The sequence below is a fragment of the Ovis canadensis genome, chromosome 15 (genome assembly GCF_042477335.2).
Source record: "Ovis canadensis isolate MfBH-ARS-UI-01 breed Bighorn chromosome 15, ARS-UI_OviCan_v2, whole genome shotgun sequence".
NCBI classification, from domain to species: Eukaryota; Metazoa; Chordata; class Mammalia; order Artiodactyla; family Bovidae; genus Ovis; species Ovis canadensis.
Genome location: NC_091259.1, coordinates 88,328,544 through 88,352,017, shown reverse-complemented (window position 1 = coordinate 88,352,017; position 23,474 = coordinate 88,328,544). Strand labels below are relative to the sequence as shown.

Here is a 23,474-nt window from a genome sequence, read left to right as displayed (position 1 = left end):
CCAACGGCTGATAAAGCCAGACAGGATTGTTAGGAAATTAGGGTCAGCTCTGGGCTTCCCTGGTGGCTCAGCGGTAAAGAATCTGCCTGCAAGGCAGGAGGTCTCGCTGGAGGAGGGCATGGCAACCCACTCCAGTATCCTTGCCTGGAGAATCCCATGGACAGAGGAGCCTGGCGGGCTGCAGCCCACGGGGTCGCACTGAGTCGGGCGCGACAGAAATAACTAAGCAAGCAGCTGCAGCAGCGTACTCAGCTCTAGGGCTCGTCTCTAGTGAGCAGTGGAAAACAGAAACAAAACCTCAGCCAGAGTTCAGGGATTATCTTGGCACAAAGGAGGAGCTTCTGGAGGAGCTTCTAAAGCCACTGGCATTTTTTTTTTTTCCCATATTTTTGGCCGCACCACACAGCATGCAGGATATTAGTCCCCTGACTTGGGATTGAATGCATGCCCCCTGCAGTAGAAGTGTGGGCTCTTAACTACTGGACTGCCAGGGAAATCCCCAACCACTGGCCCTTCAGAGACAGAACATGGAGTATCTTAGGGTCAAAGGAATCACCTCCAGGCCCCACGAGCTGAGTCTGAGTGAGGGTTCTAGAGAATCTTCTCCTCCAGTCCCTGTCCTGGAATTCCCTAATGTAGGAGAAGTGTGGAAAGAGGGAAGAACGTGGGAAGGTGCCACCCGTGGCTGGAAGCGTGAGGATGTCGCTCCTTTGGGCCACTGCCTCAGTTCAGTCGCTCAGTCGTGTCCGACTCTCTGCGACCCCGTGAGTCGCAGCACGCCAGGCCTCCCTGTCCGAGAACGTGTATGTGGCAGGCCCCAAGCCAGACCTTTGGTCCTTTGTTGTCATTGTTAGTCGCCAGATTGCTAAGTCACGTCTGACTCTCTTTGACCCCATGGACTGCAGCGCGCCAGGCTCCTCCGTCCCCCACTGTCTCCCAGAGTTTGCTCAAAATCATGACCACTGGGCCAGTGATACTGTCTACGTAATCCCATTTAACCTTCACAGCACCTGCGGGATTTTGAGCTGCTATTATCCCCGTTCAGATGGCGAGCTGAAGCTCAGAGAGCTTTGCTCACTGCCCAGGGACACACAGCTTCTTGGCACAGATGCCTGTCACGGTTGTTGAGAAAATCACCTCAGGTGAGGAAAGCGGGCAGCCGGGGCTGCTTATCCCAGAGTGAGAGAGGTCCCCAGCGGGGTAGGGAGGGAGCCCCGGGGAGCCAGACGGGATTTTACAAAAGAGCCTTTAATGCAGTTAAGACTGGGGCCGCCACCTCCGTGGAGCTGAAGGGGGCTCCGGGCCAGCACCGGCCAGCCCCTCATTTCTTCTTGGTCTTCACCAGCCCCTTCTGCACGAGGCTGCGGTACAGCTCCTGGATGTAGGTATAGACGCACTTGGAGTCGGGCACCGCCAGCCGCACCATGTCGTCCACCTCCAGCAGCTGGGCGCAGTCGGCCAGTTTCCTGAGGGGCAGACAGGGAGGGGTGAGAGGTGGGGTTCAGAGAGCCGACAGGGAAAGAGGTGGGGGTCTAAGGGACGGGGTGGGGCAGCCCCCCAAGGATGAAGCCCGCAGGACTGTGTGCGGCAGCGCTGGGACTTCGTCTGGTGCAACTATCCCATTGTACAGATGAGACAGCTGAGGCCCAGCGGAGTCAAGACTCAGACTCAGGTTTTGATTCCAAAACCTGTGTGTTTATGCCCCACGTGTCATCACGTGGGAGCGGGGCCCTCCGGTCTGGGGTTCCGCGGTAACCCACCCGTCTGTGTGCACCTGTGTCCGTCCTCTGGAAGGACAGGCCCCGCAGGAGGAGTGAACAGCACAGAACGCTAATCCTGGCTACAGTGTGGGCTTGCAGCCTCAACTCTCCACCTCAGCCAGGCTCTGTGCATGCACTGAGGGGCACCACGTGCTAGGCGTTCTTCCAGGGAGTTCAACACTGAACAGAATAAGAACCCCCCATTCTCATCAACGTTCTCGTGGCAGAACACAGGCAGTCGTCAAACAAATTGACGGTATGTCAGAGGATGAGAGATGCTACAGAGAAAAATAAGGCAGGGAAGGACAGGACATGTTTGTGTTCAGGGGGATTTGCTTTTGTAATATGTTGGTGGTGGCGTTTATTTACTCATTGTCAGTGCCTCACAGCTTCTGGGATTTTAGTTCCCTCACCGAGAACTGAACCTGTGCCCAGTGAGCGCACAGATTCCTAACCACTGGACCGCCAGGGAGTTCCCCGAAAAGAGAGAGAGAAACAAGTCACTCAGTCGTGTCCAAATCTTTGCAACCCCATGGGCTGTAGCTGACCAGGCTCCTCCATCCACGGGATTTTCCAGACAAGAATACTGGAGTGGGTTGCCATTTCCTTCTCCAGGGGATCTTCCCGATCCAGGGATCGAACCTGGGTCTCCCACACTGCAGGCAGACTCTTTACCATCTGAGCCACCAGGGAAGCCCAGAGTTCCCCTAAGGGGTTTTTAATAGGAGAAGTTCACTTAAATAGTACTTTTAAGCTCAGGAAAGTAAATCGGGTACATGTTTGCAAGAAGGGGGTTCCAGAAAACAGCAGGTGCAAACGTCCTGAGGCAGGAGTGCTTGAGCGACTGCATGGAACTTAGCAGCAAGTCCTGTTTCCCTAACTTCCCAGCTGCTCTTTGGGAGCACGAGCTACTCCTGGCCTCGCTGAGGCCAACCATCTGATCTAAGCACTGTTGGGGCCTTGCCACCACGTGCTGGGAGCCTTATCAAGTGTTTCCCTCTCCCCTCTTTTTTTTTTTTTGGCCACGCTGCACAGCTTACAGGATCTCAGCTCCCTGACAGGGACTGACCCGGCCCAGCCCAGGGCAGTCAAAGCCTGGGATCCGAACCACTAGGCCAGCAGGGAGCTTCTGAATGCCTTCTCCTGAATGCTCTCATTCACTCCACTCCTCTGTGTTCAACCGGCAGAAGGGGAGCCGGAGACTCACAGCATCTTGGTGGTTTGCCCAAAGTGAGCAGTTCAGCTGGGACTCCACCGCGGGCCTGCCGGACACACCTGGCTGTACGCCCAACTGCACAGGGTGCCAGCGAGCGGGGCCACCAGGGTCCCGGAGGACATCCTCTCAGAGCTGAGTCAGCTGGACCAAGAGCCGAGCCAGACGGGCCTGGGGGCAGGTGAGGAGCACGGACTGAAGGGCTTTGAGGCCCGGGACAAGCTCCCCGCAACCGACGCCGTGCTGTCAGCTCCTGGGTATGGGTTGAGGTGCGGTTTCCACCCAAGAGAGGCGGACGCTTCATTCCCACCGGGCCTGGGGAGCCGGGGCGGGCTCCTCCAGCAGCTCACTAATCAAGCTCCCCAGGGGCCCAGCGCTGGGCTCCTGGGGAACCAGAGGAGCCTTCTAGAAGGGAGCCAGCTGTGGCCGGGCCCCTTACTTTGCACTCTTCATCTTCATACCCAGCCCTAGGAGATGTTCCGTCAGCTGCCGAGGGTCAGAGAGCGAGGGAGGGGGACTTCCCACATGGTCCAGTGGTCAGGGCTTGGAGCCCCCACTGGCAGGGGTGCGCGTGTGATTCCCGGTCTCCCGTGGGCAGAGAACTAAGATCCTGCATGCCTGATGGCACAGCCACACACGCACAGCCTGGCAGCTGCAGGACAATGACCTGTGGCCACAGGCCAGGGATGCCTGGTCAGGGCCAAGCCACACACCCTTCTGATGGTGACCAAGAGCTCACACCCCCAGCCAGGAGTTTCCCTTTCCAGGGCCGGGTTGGCCACTGCCCTCCTGCTCCAACCTCCCATAACTCCCTGCTGGGAGCCACACAAGCATCGTTATGGTGGTCAAATCAGACAATCCAAGGAAAGCGCTTAGCAGGACGCCTGGCATCTGATCACACTTGGTTCACGTGGCTTGTCATGGCCCTTAAAGGTGCTTCCGAGCTCAGAGCAGGACATGGGGCTCCCAACCCCTTCACCCCCACCCCAGGGCACTGCCCCCACCCCAGGGCAGGATAATGTGAAACCGGAAGGGGCTTTCCGGAGCACCAGCTCCGCATGTGTGCAGGTCTACTCCGTCGAGTCTGGCTCTTTGTGACCCCACGGACTGCAGCCCGCCAGGCTCCTCTGTCCATGGGATTCTCCAGGCAAGAACACTGGAGCTGGATGCCATTTCAGTAAAGAATCTGCCTGCAGCGCAGGAGGCCCGGATTCAGTCCCTGGGTCGAGAAGATCCCCTGGAGAAGGAAACCACAATCCACTCCAGTATTCTTGCCTGGAAAATCCCGTGGACAGAGGAGCTTGGCGGGCTATAGTCCATGGGTCTCAAGAGTCTGACACGACTTAGAGACTAAACCACCACCTCCCGGAGATCTTCCCGACCCAGGGACTGAACCCGGGTCTCTTGGTGTCTCCTGCATTGGCAGGCAGGTTTTTAAAAAAAATCACTGAGCCACTTGGGAAGCACTTCTGGAGCACCAAGTCTGGGAGTTTTCAGATGGCATCCTTGGTGCCCGAGGGCCCAGGAGACATGCTTCAGGACCATCTTAGGAGGGGGGTTGGACGCTGATCTGGGGTGCTCCGGGAGGCCCTCCCAGCCTACAAAGGCATCTAGTGCCCAAGGGCCCAGGAGACATGCTTCAGGACCATCCTAGGAGGGGGGTTGGACACTGATCTGGGGTGCCCCAGGAGGCCCTCCCAGCCTACAAAAGCCACCCTTACATCTGTTTACTGGGTTGGGCATCCACTTACTGTTTTGTTTGAAGAAGCTGCCGGTGGGGTGAGGGACCCATCTGAGAAGCGCCAGTCAGTGTCAGCCAACTGGTTTTGCCGATGGGAACACGGAGACCCAGAGAGGGGAGGGTGGCTGCCCCAGGCTTCCCCAAGGGTTGGTGGCCAGGCCTGAACTCGCCAGAGGGCTTGGCCTCCCGGACCAAGATGCTGCCAACATCCCCAGTGACTTGCTCCCTTCTCTGGGCCTGCAGAAGTGCCCTCAGCCGTCCCTTCCCAGGCCTCAGAGCTGTCCTTGTGGACGACACCCTCTGCCCAGACCGGGTGGCTCAGAAGCCTCCCCCAGGCAGGAAAGGATGCGTGAGCCAGGCATGAGCCCCTGGAGAGCCTCAAGGCCATCGTGGGACCTCTGGGGTAGAGGTGGAAGCCTCTGGCCCAGTCCGGCTTTGAGGCTTTGGGTGGGGAGAATGCCTCCGCTCCCCACCGCCTGGCAGCCTTGTGTTCGCCTCTCAGGGTCTTCCCTGGGCCCCGCTGCTTCTCACACCCCTCCTGTCTGTCTAGTCCACCCCTTTCCCATCCCTCTGCAGCCCCAGCACCCAGCTGTGTGAACCTCAGCAATAAATCTCCCTTCAGGTCCCACAGCGGATAACGAGTATCATCACAGGGGCTTCCCTGGCAGTCCTGTGGTTGGGAATCCGCCCTCCAGGGCAGGGACCATGGGGTCAGTCCCTGGTCTGGGGTGACTCCACATGCCTCCGGGCAACTAAGTCTGTGGGCCAGCCACAACTGCTGAAGCCCAAGAGCCTAGAGCCTGGACAAGAGAAGCTTGAGCGCCACACGAAGAAGAGTCGCCGCTGCTCATCGCAACTGGAGAAAGTCCGTGCAGCCAAAAATAAATTAATTTAAAAAATGTGTATCAATTGTGATATCATTCATTTTAGTACAGGAACAGCAGCTAGGATTTTTGTTTTTGAAATGTTTGCCATGGGTTAGGCACTGTGATAGGGACTTTAATTATTAATTCTCATCACAGCCCTGCCGAATGTCATGCCCATTTTAAAGGTCAGAATATAGCGGCTCGGATGACACAGCTAACAAAAGTCAGGGTCAGAATCTGGCCCCAGATCTCTGCAAACTCCCAGTCTTCCCCTCCTTTATCTCTCACCGGCCTGCATTTTGTCCACCCGTCCCCTCACATTTTATTCCGCATGTATGTGTATTTGCTGTCTCTCTCTTTAGAGTGTGAGTCACGGGACTTTCCTGGTGGGCCAGTGATTCAGACTCTGTGCTTCCAACGCCAAGAGTGAAGGTTTGATCCCTGGTTGAGGAACTAAGATTCCACATGAAACGCGGAAGGGCCAAAAAATAAAATAGTATAAAATAGAATAGGAAATCTGTCGGATTCAAGGAGCTGCGGCCACTGGCTCGGCCTGACCGTCCCTCTCGGGCCCCGGCCCGGGTCCCCGCCGCTCGGCGCCCCCAGCCCGGCTTACTCTGCGGTGGAGAAGGCGAGCGTGAAGTTGTGGCGGCGCTGCGCGGGGTCCAGCGCCGCATAGTCAAAGGCGTCGGGGAAGAACTTGTGGATGAGCGCGCAGAAGGCCATGCCGCTGCCCCAGCTCGAGGAGAAGTTCTGGATGTCCACGTGCTGCGGGGCGGCCCGGAGCCGCGTCAGGGGCCTGCGCCCGGCACCCCCGGACCCCCGGACCCCCAGGCACTGTCGCCCAGCCCCGCCGGAGCCCCCGCACGGCCGCCGCCCGCGCACCTCATAGTTCCTGGTCATGGCGCGGCACCACTCCAGCAGCATGTTCCGAACGCCGCCCACCGCCGCGCCCGCCGCCTTGGTGTTCCGGAACAGGGCCGTGGGGCCCGCGGCCGCCCTGTGCGCCGGGGCGGGAAGGGGGGTCCCATCAGACGGCAGTCCTCCCGGGGGCGGGGGGGACCCATCAGATGTCCCTCTGGGGCTGCTCCCCGCCCCACCCTTCCACCAGTTCAGCCCCGCCAGCCCCTTGCCCAAATCCTACCCCCCGAACTTGTCCACGATGGCCTTGCGGTTCTGAGCTCGGGGTCCCCGGGGCCGGGTAGGAGCCGACACTCTGCGCTCTGGAGCCTTCTCTTTCTTCTTCTCCTCTGATGGAGGGGGCTCCGTGGGGCTCTGGGGCACATCGCTGGGCGAAGAGTCACTGCTTGGAAACGTTCAGAGGAGCGTGAGGGGGGCTGGGACGCGCCTCTGCAGGGAGGAGGTTGGCTGGGCAGTGGTCCCTGCCGGCCCAAGAGGCTACAGAGCTACTATCCCGCCTCACACACGTGCCTCCAGACCCAGCACTGGGAGGCGCTGGGAAGGAAGAGTGAAGTTCAGTCTGACTGCGTAGGTTAGAACTAGCGCACATCTGAAGTCCGACCTGAGTTCCAATCCTGCCTAGGCCTCTTATTTGCCATGTGACTTACTTGCCATTGGGACTGTCAAACCAGTCCATCCTAAAGGAAATCAACCCTAGATATTCACTGGGAGGACTGATGCTGAAGCTGAAACTCCAATACTTTGGCCACCTGATGCGAAGAACTGGCTCATTGGAAAAGACCCTGCTGCTGGGAAAGATTGAGGGCAGGAGGGGAAGGGGACGGCAGACGATGAGATGGCTGGATGGCATCACCGACTCAATGGACATGAGTTTGAGAAAACTCCACGAGTTGGTGATGGACAGGGAGGCCTGGCGTGCTGATTTCCATGGGGTCACAAAGAGTCAGGTGCGACTTGGTGACTGAACAACAACTTGGGACTGTCACGTCACTTCTCTGAGCCTCAGCTTCCTCATCTGTATAGTGGGCACAGGTACCTGACAAGGTGGGTCTAAGGCCTCTGTAAGAAGGGGAATGTGAGCACTCACCAGGCACCTTTCCCTAAGACGGTCACATGGAGGTGACTTTCAGCTCAAAATAAAGGCAGGCTTTTTTAACGACAAAATTTGTGTCCTGGCAAGAGGAAGGCTCTCGTGTTACCCAGCACCTTTCAGGCCCCAGGCGTCAGGCTGAGTGTTTTATACACAGACGTCATCTGAGCCTCACGAGAAGCCTTTGAGGCAGGTGCCCTGACTGTGCCCACTTCCCAGGGGAGAAGGGGGGAGCGATACAGCCACGGTCAGACAGTGGGGCCTCCCCGGGGGCTCAGCGGTTAAAAAAAAAAAACCGGCTGCTGGGGCAGGAGACTCGAGTGCCATCCCTGGGTCGGGAAGATCCCCTGGAAGAGGAGATGGCAAACCCACTCCAGTACTCTTTCCTGGGAAATCCCATGGACAAAGGCGCCTGGTGGACTACAGTCCATGGAGTCCCAAAGAGTCAGACAGGACCAACCTAACAACTAAGACAGCAAGTGGCAGCGTCGCTGTCCAGACTCAGGCTTTCTGCTCACACACGACTGGTGATGCTGAGACTGCGGAGACAGACAAGACTGGGGGCTCCCATGAAGAGTCCTAGGGGTGCTGGAGAGGAGGCTTCTTCAGCACTGGGTGGGAGGCCAACCAGGGATGCTCCACTGCCCTTTGCTCCCGGCTCCAGCTCTTCTCACTTCCCAGGCTCTGCCCTGAGCTGCTGCTACTGCTGCTAAGTCGCTTCAGTCGTGTCTGACTCTGTGCGACCCCATAGATGGCAGTCCACCAGGCTCCCCTGTCCCCGGGATTCTCCAGGCAAGAACACTGGAGTGGGTTGCCCTGAGCTAGGGGGCAGCAATATTCCTGGCATATCTCGAGACTAGATGCTGGAGGCCCAGTCTCAGGGGACACCAGGCTTTGAAGGGATCAGGTTGTGGTGCAGAGGGGAGCTGGGGCTCCAGCGTTTGACATTACCTGGCTGAAGGACCGGGTTCTTCAGAAGCAGCAGTGTCTGGGCTCAGCCCCTCTGAGGGAGAGGAACAGGAAGGAGGGAAGCGGGGTGACTGCGGCCTGCCCCCCCCAGGCAGGCCCTACAGCAAGATGGGCTCCTGGCCCCTCCCCCCCATGCCCCCCAGGGTGGCCCCTGCAGCAGGCGGGCTCCTGGCCACGCCCCCTCCACACCCCCCGGGCCAGCCCTGCAGCGGGTGGGCTCCTGGCCACGCCCCGCCCCGCCCCCCCGCCAGCCCTGCAGCAGGTGGGCTCCTGGCCACGCCCCCTCCACACCCCCCGGGCCAGCCCTGCAGCAGGTGGGTTCCAGGCGCCCCCTCACCTGGGCTGGCGCTGCCGCCCTCCTCCGTGGGGCTCTCGGGCCATCCCTCCGGGGAGCTGGGAGGCCCCCCTGCCCCGTCCTCAGCCTCTGCCCCCGCACCCTGGTCCTGCTCGTCATCAGGACCGCCTGGCTCCTGGAACGAACGAGCACTGGGTGGGCTCGTGCCTGCCCGAGGCTTCAGAAAGATCTAGAAGGCAGCCGGGGCCCAGCACGGCTTCCCCCACCTGCCCCCACCCAGGCCCTCGGACTTTCCCCGAGGAGTAAAGCGGGACAGGGGCTTGCTTGGGGGGGCTCTGGACCGCCGTGGGGCCCCCTCCCTCCTCTCCGCTCCCTCACTCACCACCCTCTCCGTCGCCTCCTCCTGTGGCTCGGGCTTGGCCGCGTCCGCCTCGGCGGCCTTCGGAGAGTCCAGCTGGGCCGCTGGCGCGCCGGCCTCCTCCTGGGCTTCAGCCTGGGGCTCCTCCGTCTGGCCGCCCTCCTCCTGAGGGGCCGCGGCGGCCTCGCCCGGCCCTTCGGCCTCCCCGCCTCCAGCCTCGGCCTCCTGCGCCCCGGAAGGCTGCTTCAGCTCAGCCCGGGCCTCTCCGCTCGCGTCGACTGTCTCCCTAGACCCGGGCCTGGCCGCTCTCTCATCGGCGCTCCGCTGCCCAGCGGCCGCCGCGCCCTCCCCGTCCGCTGCAGCCCCCGCGGGCGCAGAGTCGGCCTGCTCTTTCCTGGCGGTCTTCCGAGGGGCCGCGGTGGCTGCTCCCTGCCCCCGGTCTTCCTGCTGAAGCTCAGCCTCGCCTTGGGATTCCGCCTCGGCCTCACCCAGCCCGTCTGCCGGGCATTCAGCGGAGACGCCGTCCTCGGCCGGGGCCCGCTCCTGCTGCCCCGCCGCGGCCGGCCCTGCTCTGGCGGCGCTCTCAGCGGGGCCTGCGGCCTCCTCCTCCGCAGAGCCGCCACCTCCCGCGGTCTCCGGGGCGTCCGCGGCTGGGGGGACAGTGGCCCCGTCCTCAGAGGCCTTCCCCGCCTTCTGCTCCATCTCTGGAAAGAGAAGACAGACACACCCGGTCATGCCCCCTCTCTCCAGGTGAAGGCCCTGGAGTCCAGACGCCTGCACTTCAGTCCCGGGGCCCCCATTGCTTGGACATGAGACACCAGCACCCACTTTCCGCCTGGTTAATTGAAGGGGGAGGGCACCACTTCCCCCGAAATGGGGTGTTGGGCCAGCTCTGTTTACTTGATGTCCACGGAAGGGTCCTCTGCAGGTTGTGACTTGGGCTTTAAAGAACACTGGGTCAGGACTTGGTGGTCCAGTGGTTAAGAATCCTCCTGCCAATGCAGGGGACACGGGTTGATGCCTGATAGGAGAAGATTCCACATGCGGAGGGGCAGTTAAGCCGTTGGACCACGACTACTGAGCCCACACTCTGGGGCCCCAGAGCCATCACAAGAGAAGCCGTGGGCACCGCAGGGAAGGGTACCCCCACTCCTTGCCACTAGAGAAAGCCTGGGCACAGCAGCAGAGACCGGGCACAGCTAAAGGCAAATAAATAAACAAAAACACTTAAAAAAAACAGAGTCACATAATGCCTTTGCAAAGATTTGGCCCCTTTTGGAATAAGTCAGTGAGGTGGTTACAGTTTGACACTCGCATCCCTGCACGGTTGTCCCTCCTCCCTGTTGATGGAGGGAGCTGTCCGTAGGGCCCGCAGGCTCAGAGCCCAAAGCAGACAGGAGTCTCTAGATAGAATCAAAGAAGACTGCTTTGATTCCAGCTGGATTTATTTTTAGTTACAATCTATTTCTGGCCAGTGACGTGGAGTTTCCATTTCCAATAGTGATATAAAGTTTCTTTTATAAATGCATTTATTGAAGTTAAAATCAGCTAATTCGAAGGAAGACGTTCAGGAAAGCAGGATATAAGATACCTAAGCCGCAGAGTTGGCGTAAGGATGCCTGAGATTTGGGGAGCCCTGGGCCTGCATGGGGTCTGGGTCTCTGCCAGGCTGTGTGTGAGTCTCTGAAGAGCTGGCCCTGGGCCTGGCAGAGCTCCCTTTGGTGAAGAACAGATATGTGCCCTCCCTGATGAACCTCCGCAGGGAAGTCTGATCCTCCAGCTGCCGGGGGTGGGAGGAAATGGAGCGCGTGCTGCTTCAGCGTGAGGCTTCCTCCTCAAGCACTGTATGTACAGTCAGCCTTCGTGTCCTCGGGCTCAGTGGACTGAACCAACCTCAGATGGAAAATATTTGGGAAAAAAAAAAAGTCCAGAAAATTCCAAAAGGCAAAACTTGAATTGCAGGCGCTCCAACTATTTACGTAGCATTTACACTGTCATTAACAATTGTTTACATAACATTTTCATTGTACTGGGTATTGCAAGCGATCTCGAGCTGACTTACAGTATCAGGAAGGACCGTGTAGGTTATAAGCAGACGCTGCCCCATTTCATGTGAGAGACGAGAGCATCCGCAGATCTTAGTGTCCACCAGAGAGGCTGGGACTGCTTCCCCACTGACACTGAGGGATGGCTGTGCTGTCCCAGCTACGAAAATAGCTGGGTGGGGGGATAGAGCCAGCTCCTTCTGCCCTTCTTGGGGGGTCTGTTTACGAGAAAATAATCCCCGAATAATGTTCAGGGCATGACTCAGGCAGTAAAAGAAGCAGACGTTGCTGTCACTGGCTAAAAATACCTCCTGCGCCCTGCAGGGCCGTCACTCTGGGTACAGTACCCTGTCACCTGGGCAGTTGGGACAGAGGCGGGAAGACGGGCATACGAGGGCCGGGGCCCTGTTCCTGCTAGCCATTCGGGCTCTGGGGGTCCCTGGTTCAGTCGCCCACAGTTTCCCCAGGAAGCGGGCTGGGACTTTCAAAGATGCTCCCGCTGCCCTTCAATTCCATCACTCCCGTTACAGCCCATGGTTCACAGCCCTGGCCATGAGTTAAAGCTGGAGGGAAGTCAGTGAAGCCGGGAGATGGAACGCCCATCGGCAGGGAGCTAGGCGCTTGCCCTGACCTCAGCCCCGAGCTTGGGACCGGAGCGAGGCTCCTTGCCTCTCTGGAGAGTCTTCACTTCCAACACAGACGGGGCTGGTCTGGATCAAGTTGGCAAACTGTGTTCTGTGGAAAACCGTGCTCTGCTCAGTCGTGTCTGACTCTTTGCAACCCCATGGACTGTAACCCACCAGGCTCCTGTCCGTGGGGATTCTCCAGGCAAAAATACTGGAGTGGGTTGCCACGCCCTCCTCCAGGGGATCTTCCCAACCCAGGTCTCCCACATTGCAGGCGGACTCTTTACCAGCTGAGCCACCAGGGAAGCTCAAGAATACTGGAGTGGGTGGCCTAACCCTTCTCCAGGGAATCCTCCCAACCCAGGGGTCAAACCCAGGTCTCCCACCTTACAGGAGGATTCTTCACCAGCTGAGCCACCAGGGAAGCCCAAGAATACTGGAGTGGGCAGCCATTCTCTCCTCCAGGGGATCTTCCTGATGCAGGAAATTGAACTGGGGTCTACTGCATTATGGGTGGATTCTTTACCCCCTGAGCTACCAGGGAAGCCTGTGGAAAACTAGGGCCTCCTAAGACATTAATAGGGCTTTCCAGGTGGTGCCAGTGGTAAAGAACCCGCCTGCCCAGGCAGGAGGCGAAAGAGACTCAGGTTCGATCCCTGGGTCTGGAAGATCCCCTGGAGAAGGAACTGGCACCCCACTGCAGTATTCTTGCCTGGAAAATTCCACAGGCAGAGGAGCCTGGTGGGCTGCAGTCCATGGGGTCACAGAGTCGGACACGACCTAGTGAGCGAACAAGACATTAATGAAGGATGCGTCGGGTACAGGAGGGTGTTCACTGGCTAAGATTGTTCCAGAAACAGCCTACGCTTAACCGTTTTAGAGTCTTACAGCTTCGTTAGCCCTTAGAGTCCAGATACCCCATGGTGAAGAAATCTTAACTTTGTTTAGCTTCCTTTAATTCATTTTTCTCCAAACATATTTGGCCTTGGGTTTTCTTTTTTGAGTTTTCTTTCCATTTTGCTTTATCTACCCTGAGATAATCTCTGCCCCGAGTCTCTTTCTCCTCCTGCATGGGCAGGCGGGTTCTTTACCACTGGCACCACCTGGGAAGCCCTATTAATGTCTTAGGAGGCCCTAATTTCCATAGGCTTCCCTGGTACAGATGTGAGAGTTGAACCACAAAGAAGGCTGAGTACTGAAGAACTGATGCTTTTGAACTGTGGGGTTGGAGAAGACGCTTGAGAGTCCCTTGGACTGCAAGGAGATCCAACCAGTCCATCCTAAAGGAAATCAGTCCTGGCTGTTCATTGGAAGGACTGATGCTCAAGCTGAAGCTCCAATACTTTGGCCACCTGATGTGAAGAGCTGACTCATTGGAAAAGACCCTGATACTGGGAAAGATTGAGGGGCAGGAGGAGAAGGGGATGACAGAGGATGAGATGGTTGGATGGCATCACTGACTCAATGGACATGATTTTGAGTAAACTCCGGGAGATGGTGAAGGACAGGGAGGCCTGGCGTGCTGCAGTCCATGGGGTCGCAGAGAGATGGACACGACTGAACGACTGAATAGCAATGCTGAGGCGCCTCTACCGCCTTCTTGAGCAATGCCACCTCTAGCAGAGAAACTATAGTGAACGCTGGCCTAAATGGTCCACACGCCCCATCCCTGCCTTGCGCTCGTTTGGAAGGTGGTATGGCGCACTGGTGAAAATCACTGATGCTTCAGCTTCCTATGAGGGGATTCCCAGCTCCCACTGCCACCTTGAGCAAGCTTCTTACCCTGCCTGGGTTTTGAGTTCTGGAGATAAAAATAGGTCTCAGCTCATAGGGATGGTGGAGGGTTAAGAAAGCCAATGCATAGAGTGTAGTTGGGGGTGCTCCTGGCATGGAAGGAGGACTCGGCATACATCAGCTTGTGTGGCGTAGGTTGGCTCCTGCCCTGCCCTGGGCTAGATTAAGGTCCTGACTCAGCCAGGAGGGCATTTAGTTGGTAAGACAAGGCAAAAGAACTGAACACCGGTAAGATGATGAGCCGTTTTTATGCCTCAAAGTGTGGCAGTGATAAGCTAAGACGCAGCTGAGCCCTGCAGCCGTCTTACCCTACATCCACATGTCGCACACACAGCACTGTGGAGGGGAAGGGCAGGCGTGTACACACACACACACACACACACACACACACACACACACCCCTCAGCCATCCTGCGTGTTTCTCACCTCAGCTCTCCACCCTCCAGGCCTGTCGGAAATAGCCAAGAAGTGCAGAAACAGAACACTGAGCTGCTAGGATACCACCACCCACCCCAGCAGTGGCTTCCCTGTGGCTCAGATGGAAAGGAATCTGCCTGCGGGGCAGGAGACCTGGGTTTGATCCCTGGGTCAGGAAGATCCCCTGGAGAAGGGAACAGCAACCCACTCCAGTATTCTTGCCTGGAAAATCCCATTGGCAGAGGAGCGTGGTGGGCTACAGTCCACGGGGTCACAAAGCGTCAGGCATGACTCACACACACACACACTCCAGCACTAACAATTCTACAGCTTGCACCGCGGGCGCCCTCCTATACCTCCCCGCTTCCTCACTCTAACCCCTCGGAATAGGCGTTATTGGCCCCGTTTTACAGATGGAGGGATTTGAGGATCGAGGAGTGGAAATCCCTTGACTATAGTGGTGCTCAGGACAATTAAATGGCCAAACTGTATGTAGAACCCTGGTCTCCTGACGACCAGCCCAGAGCTTCTGCCGGAGACGCTGCCCCCATTGGCTCCTCAGCCAGGGTCCCGAGGAAGGTGCTCAGCCAGGGTGAGGGGGCCCAGGAGGGCCGTCAGATGTGGCTGAGGAGGTCGGCTCTCGCTTCCAAGCGCGCGGTAGCCTCCGTCCGCCTGCCCTGCCCGGGAAGCCTTCATTCTGCCCCGGCTTTGTGCCCGCTGGGGCAGCTTCCGTCTCTTCCTGTTTGCCTTGGCAGACGGGAAGGCAAAGCAGCCGGGAGCCTGAGTTCCAAGCCCCACGTAGTGGAGACGGTGCTGGGAGGCTCTGCTGACACCTCCACAACCTCTGCCGCTTGGTCTGTCTTCCGGTGGTCCTCCAGCCAGCCACATCCCTCGTAGATGCCCCCTCAGCTGCTCAGAGATGCCGCCTCCCACCCCAACTGGACTCGGAAGTCTCCGAGGCCCTCTCTGCCCATCAGGACAGAAGAGACGGGAGCTCAAAAGAGTTGGCATAGTGATGGAGAGAGTCAGAGAGGGTTTCTCCAACCAGGGCCACTGCTCAGAGGCTCCTGCCCTTGGAGGTGGGCAGAGGGGTCGGCAGACGGAGGGGCTGCTTGGAAAGGGGCGCAGGGCTTCGCCTACCTGTGGGGCCTCTGTCTGGGGTCCTGGAGCCGTCTCCTTCCTCGAGCTGAGCGGTGTCTCTCCCGGGCTGTCTTTAAGCCCCTGGGCTTCTAGCCCCCACCTTCCCCCCACCTTTCCCCCGACCCCCCCCCACTGCAAGGGCCCGGGGCCACGGACTAGCATTGTTTACTACCCTGTTGGTACAACACTCCCCCTGGACGGGGAGGCTCGGGTTTCCCGTGGAGCGCTGACAGGTGGCACCTTTCAATCACTGCTGGGCCCTCCCGCCTGCCCGGGCCCACATCCATCATGGGCCCGATTCCTTCCCCGTGTCCTCGCCCGGCCTGGGCGGCCCCCAAGGCCCCTGTGGAGCATGGTCGCCAGCCGTCCGGCCTCCCCTGCCCACCCAGAGCCCAGGTCCTGCACCTCTCTGCCCTCCACGCTCCGTTAAACAGTCCCTTTACCCGTCCTCGGACTAAAGCAGCTATGGGAGGTTGGCGAGGGAGGGGGTGAGTGGACAGCTGCCATCGGGACCTGTCTCGGGGGCCCCCGATGGGTGGGGTGGGGGAGGGGCAGAGAGAAGGGAGAGGGTCCAAGCTCACGGCTTGCGAATCCAGCTGATACAAACCGAGCTCTATTTTGAGCCGAAGTGACCGGGACACAATAGGCTCGGAGCAAATTTTTGTGCTGAATTGAGATTTTTGCTCCGAAAAACAGAACATCTTTCTCACCTTCTCCAGGGGTCCTGCGGTCTAAGAAGGGAACTGCTTTTGGAGAATGTGTGAGGGGGGCTGTGACTTACAAAGCTGGGACTCCCCCAACCCACCCACCCCCCCCAACCCACCCCCCCCAACCCCCCCACCCCCACCCACCCCCCCCACACCGTCCCCACACCGTCCCCACCACTTCAGCCATCCTGGCCTCCGTAATTCCTTCAATAAATCGATTGCTTTCTGTACTCAGGACTACCACCTTTCCGCTCCTGCTCTTTGCAAGACTGTCTTCTGTTCTCAAATTTCATTTCCTCCTGGAGGCCTCCCGTGACCTTGAGTTCCTCTCCATCATCTCCGCATAGTTTATTTCCTTCTTGTGTATTTCTTGAAATCCAAAGTCACTGTATTCATGCGTCGCTGGAGTTTCTCTCTGGACTCTGAGCGCCGGTAGGTAGGCTCTACCTTCCTGCTCACAGCTATATGCCCGGGGCCCAGCAAATTGCCTGGGTCAGAGGGGGTGCTCACCAGATAGGCATTAGATAAGAAATGCTTTAGCTAGCCTAAATATGAAATGAACACTCGGGGGCTTCTGCCTGGCATGATCTGAGAGCCCGATTTGGGCACCAGCGGTTGAATGGTGCAATGTTGTTCATTGCCAGCCGTGCTTAGCGTGAAGACGTCTATAACTTTAAGGGCCTGAAAACTGCATTGTGGAAAACAGATTTCATCTGTTAGAGATACAGTTCGATGGAGAAAATACGGCTAAATGCTGACAACTGTCAAGTCCTGGTGATGGGTGATTAGTATCTGAAAATTCAGTACACCGTGCTCGCCACTCTTCTGGACTTTTACTTACTTATTTTTCATGTTTCTCCTTGCCTCTCTGTCCAGGTCTTTATTCAAAATGAGCTGGCACTTACGGAGTAAGCCAGTGTACGTGTGCACAGCAGCCTCCTTTTCCTCTGGGGCGGCCTTCTTTCCCGCGGGCTGCTTCTCAGCTGCTGGTTTCTTGGTGCCCTGCGGCCTTTCTTCCCACTGCAGGCTTCTTGCGCCGAGCCCCCTTCTCATCTGATTTGGCTTCTAGCGCTGCCGCCGCCTTATCCAGGTGGACTTTGCGATTCTTGGCCTGTCGAAGAATGGCGTTCCGGCGCATGGTCTTGGCGTGTGGGTTCGGCTTCAAAGTGAGCCTCAGGTTTTCCAGTGCATTCTTTCTCAGGATCTTGCAATGAATCTTCTTGGGTGGTGCTCAGAGTGCTCTTTGGATTTCTGGGCTTTTCGAGTCTGCTGAGGTCTGCATTGAGCATCTTGTGCATGGGGAGGTTGTAGTTACTCTTCAGGGAGGCTGCTTGATGCTGAGTGCCACACAGCTCATCTGACTTTCGGAGAGTGCTTTCAGCCCGAATGCAGAAACGCCCCACATGACCGCCAGGAGCAAGTTTCAAAATGTTCAGCTTGCTTCCATTAAGCGGAGTAATTCCAGGGATGTTTCGTTATAGATGAGGCTGGGTCCCCTGCGCTGGATGCGGCGATGGTTTCTCGTTTTGCCTTTGCCAGCTCTCATTCGTTGAGAGGCGTAGACCTTTTTGATATCGTTCCAGGCCTTCCGTTTCTTCAGAAGCAAAACAGCCTGCTTGGTCTTCTTGTAGCTTTCAACTTTATCTTCAGCCACCAAAGGAAGTTCAGGAGCTTCCTCTGCACGGTGACCTCGGCATGGCCAGCGGTGGCGAGGCTGAGGCTGCTGGCGCAGAGGAGATGGCTCATCACTGCTGCGCTATACTCGCTCTGCGGCGCCAGCGTTGTCAGGTCCTGGTTGGCGCAAACAGGCGGCCCCCACGACACATATTTCCAGAAGCACCCTGGCCAGAACGGGGAGTCCCGCCTCCTGGAACCCTGGGAATTCGAGCCACAGCTCTGCCGGTACCCCGAGACTCGGCACCGGTTCGATGGCCTGCTGACCCACTGGCAGCAGAGGGCTGTCTGTTGCTTTTGCGCAAGTTGGTGTGAACCAAGTTCACACTATCTGGTCTGGTAGGAGCCTTGAACACAGCAGGCAAAGTGACATTTTTGCCAGAGGACCCCCCCTTTTCGGAGCACACTGGGGTCAGTGGACGAGCACACGCCATGGTGGGGAGAGAAGGCCATGCTCCTCTCAACCCGGCAGCTCCCACAGGAAACGTTTTCCGTACTTTTAAACTTTGCCCAAATAAATGAAACTCCAAAAAAAACCCAACACTTTATTATTATTGAGCAACTGTCATGGATTAGATACGTTATTTCCTGTTTGTTTTGTAATGATTTTTAAAACTTTATTTTGAAATAATTATAGGTTTATAGGAAGTTATATAAGTAGTACAGAAAGGGAACTGAAGGTTACATTTTGCTTAAGATTTATCCACTGAAAGCTGAATCTTACATAACTATATGCAATATCAAAACAAGGAAGTTGGCCTTGATATGATGGCTTGTATGGTATTATGACAGCTTAGATTTGTATAAAACCTCCACCCACAATCAGGACACGGAACCATTTCACCCACACAAAGATCTGCCTTGTGTTATTCCCTTAGGCACACTTCCCTCCCTCTCTCACCAACTTTAACCCTAGGCAATCTCATTAATCCTTTCTCTCATCGCTATAGTTTTGTCATTTTCAGAATGTGATTTAAATGGAATCATACAGTTACACAATCATTCATAAAATCTAATTTTAAAAATCCCATCTAGGAAGCAGATTCTTCTTGCAAGAACCCATCTCCTTTTCCATGTAATTTCTTAATATTCCATATATTTATAATGTTTTCAAAAGCAAAAACCAGGATAACATATGTACAGTAATGTACATTGCAGTATTATCATAATAGCCCAAACTGGAAACAACCCACAAGTTCATCAACAGGAGCACAGATAAATGCATTATGGCTGATTTATATAGTCAAACACCAGACAACAATAAAGAAAAGTGGATAAGAGATATGCATGATGGTATGGCTGAAATCTCACTGATGCTACGTTGAGCTAAAGAGGTGAGGCACAAACAGAAAATAATGTATAATTTCACTTACATGAAGTTCAAGAGTAGGCAGAACTAATTGATGCTGATAGGAGTCAGAATAGAGGTTCACTGAAGGAGAGGAGATATCGACTGGGAAGGGACATGAGATAACTTTTTAGGGTGCCAGAAGTATCTTCTATCTTGATCTGGGTAACGGTTATAAAAATGAATATCTGTTTAAAACTTAAGCTTAGGATTCTGCATGTTACCACTTTACTGTCTGAATTTTGTACCTCTGTTTAAAGAATCTGTTCATGTTTGGTTGCCTGGTTCTTCGCTGCTGCATGCGGCTGTCTCCAGCTGCAGAGCGGGGAGGCTCCTGCCCATCGCACTGTGCGGGCTTCATTGCGTGGCTTTTCTTGCTGCAGAGCACCTGCTGTAGGTGTCTAGGCTCTGTAGTCCTGGCTCAGGGCTTATCTGCTCCAAGGCATGTGGAATCTTCCCAGACCAGGAATTGAACCCGAGCTATCTGCGGTGGCAGGCAGATTCTTATCCACTGTGCCTCCAGGGAAGTCCTGTACCTCAATCTTAAAGTGTCAGGGCACAGGGTTTGGCACAGGGGTTGAGTCCTTACATCACTGCTGTAATGAGACCCAATGTTTAGAATCGTGGCTTTCCCAGGGAAGTACACCGTGACCAACCGTATAAAGTGTCTGGCCCACCTTCTCCTGGGGGCAGCGTACCCTTGCATCATTAACTTGCATCCTTAAATTTCATTTACTGGGACGTCCCTTGAAAAATCCAGGATTGAAGTGGGCTTTTTCTTCGGGTGGGGGGAGGAGGGTGGGGAGCAGGAGACAGGCGTGCAGAGAAGCACATTCTCTGGTTTCCTGGTGGCTCAGACAATAACGAGTCTGCCTGCAATGCAGGAGACCCGGATTCAATCCCGGGGTTGGGAAGATCCCTGGCGAGCAGATAGTCTACCCACTCCCCACTCCAGTATTCTTGTGTTTCCCTGCTGGATCAGATGGTAAAGAATCTGCCTGCAGGGTGGGAGACCTGGGTTTGACCCTAGGTTGGGAAGATCCCCTAAAGGAGGGCATGACAATGCACTCCAGTATTCTTGCCTGGAGAATCCCCATGGACAGAGGAGCCTGATGGGCTACAGTCCATGGGGTAGCCAAGAATTGGACATGACTGAGCAACTAATACCCTTCACACTCACACACACTCACAAACGCCCTTCACTCTCACACACTCACAAACGCCCTTCACACTCACAAACGCCCTTCACACTCACACAAACACCCTTCACACTCACACTCACAAACACCCTTCACACTCACACTCACAAACGCCCTTCACACTCACACTCACTCACAAACGCCCTTCACACTCACACTCACTCACAAACGCCCTTCACACTAACACTCACAAACGCCCTTCTTCTTCACCCGGACATGCTGGCATGGCTCTGCTGGCAGCTGCAATGGCTGCCTAATCATCTTTATGAAGAGATGGCCTGGGGCGTCTAGTTCAGTTCAGTTCAATCGCTCAGTCATGTCCGACTCTTTGCAACCCCATGAACCACAGCATGCCGGGCCTCCCTATCTGTCACCAACTCCCAGAGTTCACCCAAACCCATGTTCATTGAGCCGGTGATGCCATCCAACCATCTCATCCTCTGTCATCCCCTTCTGCTCCTGCCCCCAATCTTGCCCATTATCAGGGTCTTTCCCAATGAGTCAGCTCTTCCCAAGAGGTGGCCAAAGTATTGGAGTTTCAGCTTCAACATCAGTCCTTCCAATGAACACCCAGGACTGATCTCCTTTAGGATGGACTGGTTGGATCTCCTTGCAGTCCAAGGGACCCTCAAGAGTCTTCTCCAATACCACAGTTCAAAAGCATCAATTCTTTAGCGCTCGGCTTTCTTTATAGTCCAACTCTCACATCCATACATACCCACTGGAAAAATCATAGCCTTGACTAGACAGACCTTTGTTGGCAAAGTAATGTCTCTGCTTTTGAATATGCTATCTAGGTTGGTCATAAATTTCCTTCCAAGGAACAAGTGTCTTTTAATTCCATGGCTGCAATCACCATCTGCAGTGATTTTGGAGCCCAGAAAAATAAAGTCTGACACTGTTTCCACTGTTTCCCCATCTATTTGCCATGAAGTGATGGGACTGGATGCCATGATCTTAGTTTTCTGAATTTTGAGCTTTAAGCCAACTTTTCCACTCTCCTCTTTCACTTTCATAAAGAGGCTTTTTAGTTCTTCACTTTCTGCCATAAGGGCGGTGTCATCTGCATATCTGAGGTCATGGATATTTCCCCCGGCAATCTCGATTCCAGCTTGTGCTTCCTCCAGCCCAGCGTTTCTCATGATGTTCTCTGCACATAAATTAAATAAGCAGGGTGATAATATACAGCCTTGATGGACTCCTTTTCCTATTTGGAACCAGTCTGTTTTTCCATGTCCAGTTCTAACTGTTGCTTCCTGACCTGCATACAGATTTCTCAAGAGGCAGGTCAGGTGCTCCGGTATTCCCATCTCTTTCAGAATTTCCCACAGTTTATTGTGATCCACACAGTCAAAGGCTTTGGCATAGTCAATAAAGCAGAAGTAGATGTTTTTCTGGAACTCTCTTTCTTCTTCCATGATCCAGCGGATGTTGGCAATTTGATCTCTGGTTCCTCTGCCTTTTCGAAAACCAGCTTAAACATCTGGAAGTTCACGGTTCACGTATTGCTGAAGCCTGGCTTGGAAAATTTTAAGCATTACTTTACTAGCGTATGAGATGAGTGCAATTGTGCGATAGTTTGAGCATTCTTTGGCATTGCCTTTCTTTGGGATTGGAATGAAAAATGACCTTTTCCAGTCCTGTGGCCACTGCTGAGTTTTCCAAATTTGCTGGCATATTGGTGCAGCACTTTCACAGCATCATCTTTTAGGATTTGAAATAGCTCAACTGGAATTCATCATCTCCACTAGCTTTGTTCGTAGGGATGCTTCCTAAGGCCCACTTGACTTCGAATTCCAGGATGTCTGGCTCTAGGTGAGTGATCACACCATCGTGGTTATCTGGGTCATGAAGATCTTTTTTGTATAGTTCTTCTGTGTATTCTTGCCACCTCTTCTTAATCTCTTCTGCTTCTGTTAGGTCCATACCATTTCTGTCCTTTATCGAGCCCATCTTTGCATGAAATGTTCCCTTGGTATCTCTAATTTTCTTGAAGCGATCTCTAGTCTTTCCCATTCTATTGTTTTCCTCTGTTTCTTTGCATTGATTGCTGAGGAAGGCTTTCTTATCTCTCCTTGCTATTGTTTGGAACTCTGCATTCAAATGGGTATATCTTTCCTTTCCTTCTTTGCTTTTTGCTTTCCTTCTTTTCACAGCTATTTGGAAGGCCTTCTCAGACAGCCATTTTGCTTTTTTGCATTTCTTCTTCTTGGGGATGGTCTTGATTCCTGTCTCCTGTACAAAGTCATGAGCCTCCGTCCATAGTTCATCAGGCACTCTATTAGATCTAGTCTGTTAAATCTATTTGTCACTCCCACTCCCAAGTCATAGGGGATTTGATTTACATCATACCTGAATGGTCTAGTGGTTTTCTCCACTTTCTTCAATTTAAGCCTGAAGTTGGCAATAAGGAGTTCATGATCTGAGCCACAGTCAGCTCCTGGTCTTGTTTTTGCTGACTGTATACAGCTTCTCCATTTTTGGCTGCAAAGAATATAATCAATCTGATTTTGGTATCAACCATCTGGTGATGTCCATGTGTAGAGTCTTCTCTTGTGTTGTTGGAAGAGGGTGTTTGCTATAACCAGTGCATTCTCTTGGCAAAAGTCTATTAGCCTTTGCCCTGCTTCATTCTGTACTCCAAGGACAAATTTGCCTGTTATTCCATCTGATTCTTGACTTCCTACTTTTGCATTCCAGTCCCGTATAATGAAAAGGACATCTTTTGTGGGTGTTAGCTCTAGAAGGTCTTGTAGGTCTTCATAGAACTGTTTAACTTCAGCTTCTTCAGTGTTACTTTTCGAGGCATAGACTTGGATTACTGTGATATTGAATTGTTTGCCTTGGAAACGAACAGAGATCATTCTGTCATTTTAGAGATTGCATCAAGTATTGCATTTTGGACTCTTTTGTTGACTATGATGGCTACTCCATTTCTTCTAAGGGATTCCTGCCCACAGTAGTAGATATAATGGTCATCTGAGTTAAATTCACCCATTCCAGTCCATTTTAGTTCGCTGATTCCTAAAATATCGACGTTCACTCTTGTCATGTTTGACCACTTCCAATTTGCCTTGATTCATGGACATAACATTCCAGGTTCTTATGCAATATTGCCCTTTACAGCATCGAACCTTACTTCTATAACCAGTCCTATACACAATTGGGTGTTGCTTTTGCTTTGGCTCCATCTCTTCATTCTCTCTGGAGTTATTTCTCCACTGATCTCCAGTAGCATACTGGGTACCTACTGACCTTGAGAGTTCATCTTTCAGTGTCCTATCTTTTTGTCTTTTCATACGGTTCATGGG

General features: G+C 54.6%; 1 protein-coding gene, 1 long non-coding RNA gene and 1 pseudogene across 4 annotated transcripts; 1 reads left to right on the top strand and 2 right to left on the bottom strand.

Moving 5' to 3' along the window:
- The first annotated feature begins 163 nt into the window (after positions 1-163).
- LOC138420075 (uncharacterized) lies at positions 164-5,617 on the top strand. Of its 2 annotated transcripts, XR_011249178.1 has the most exons (4): positions 1,346-1,487; positions 1,631-2,016; positions 2,948-3,154; positions 5,337-5,617. It is a non-coding gene; the product is annotated as an uncharacterized lncRNA (long non-coding RNA). The 2 variants fall into 2 exon arrangements; XR_011249177.1 differs by lacking the exons at positions 1,346-1,487; positions 1,631-2,016 and adding an exon at positions 164-1,142.
- On the bottom strand, positions 1,230-15,743 carry SMTNL1 (smoothelin like 1). 2 transcript variants are annotated; one of them, XM_069553189.1, is made up of 8 exons: positions 15,236-15,743; positions 9,238-9,917; positions 8,898-9,030; positions 8,543-8,594; positions 6,725-6,883; positions 6,466-6,580; positions 6,197-6,348; positions 1,230-1,466 (listed from the first exon to the last, which is right to left on the bottom strand). In XM_069553189.1, exons 2-8 carry the CDS (start codon positions 9,913-9,915, stop codon positions 1,322-1,324), a joined length of 1,434 nt encoding a protein of 477 aa, XP_069409290.1. In that variant the 5' UTR covers positions 9,916-9,917; positions 15,236-15,743; the 3' UTR covers positions 1,230-1,321. The 2 variants fall into 2 exon arrangements, with proteins under 2 accessions (XP_069409290.1, XP_069409289.1); XM_069553188.1 differs by having other exon boundaries at positions 6,725-6,886; positions 15,236-15,477.
- A 1,036-nt stretch (positions 15,744-16,779) lies between these two features.
- Positions 16,780-18,050, bottom strand: LOC138420241 (large ribosomal subunit protein uL4 pseudogene; annotated as a pseudogene).
- Between the last annotated feature and the right edge of the window lie 5,424 nt (positions 18,051-23,474).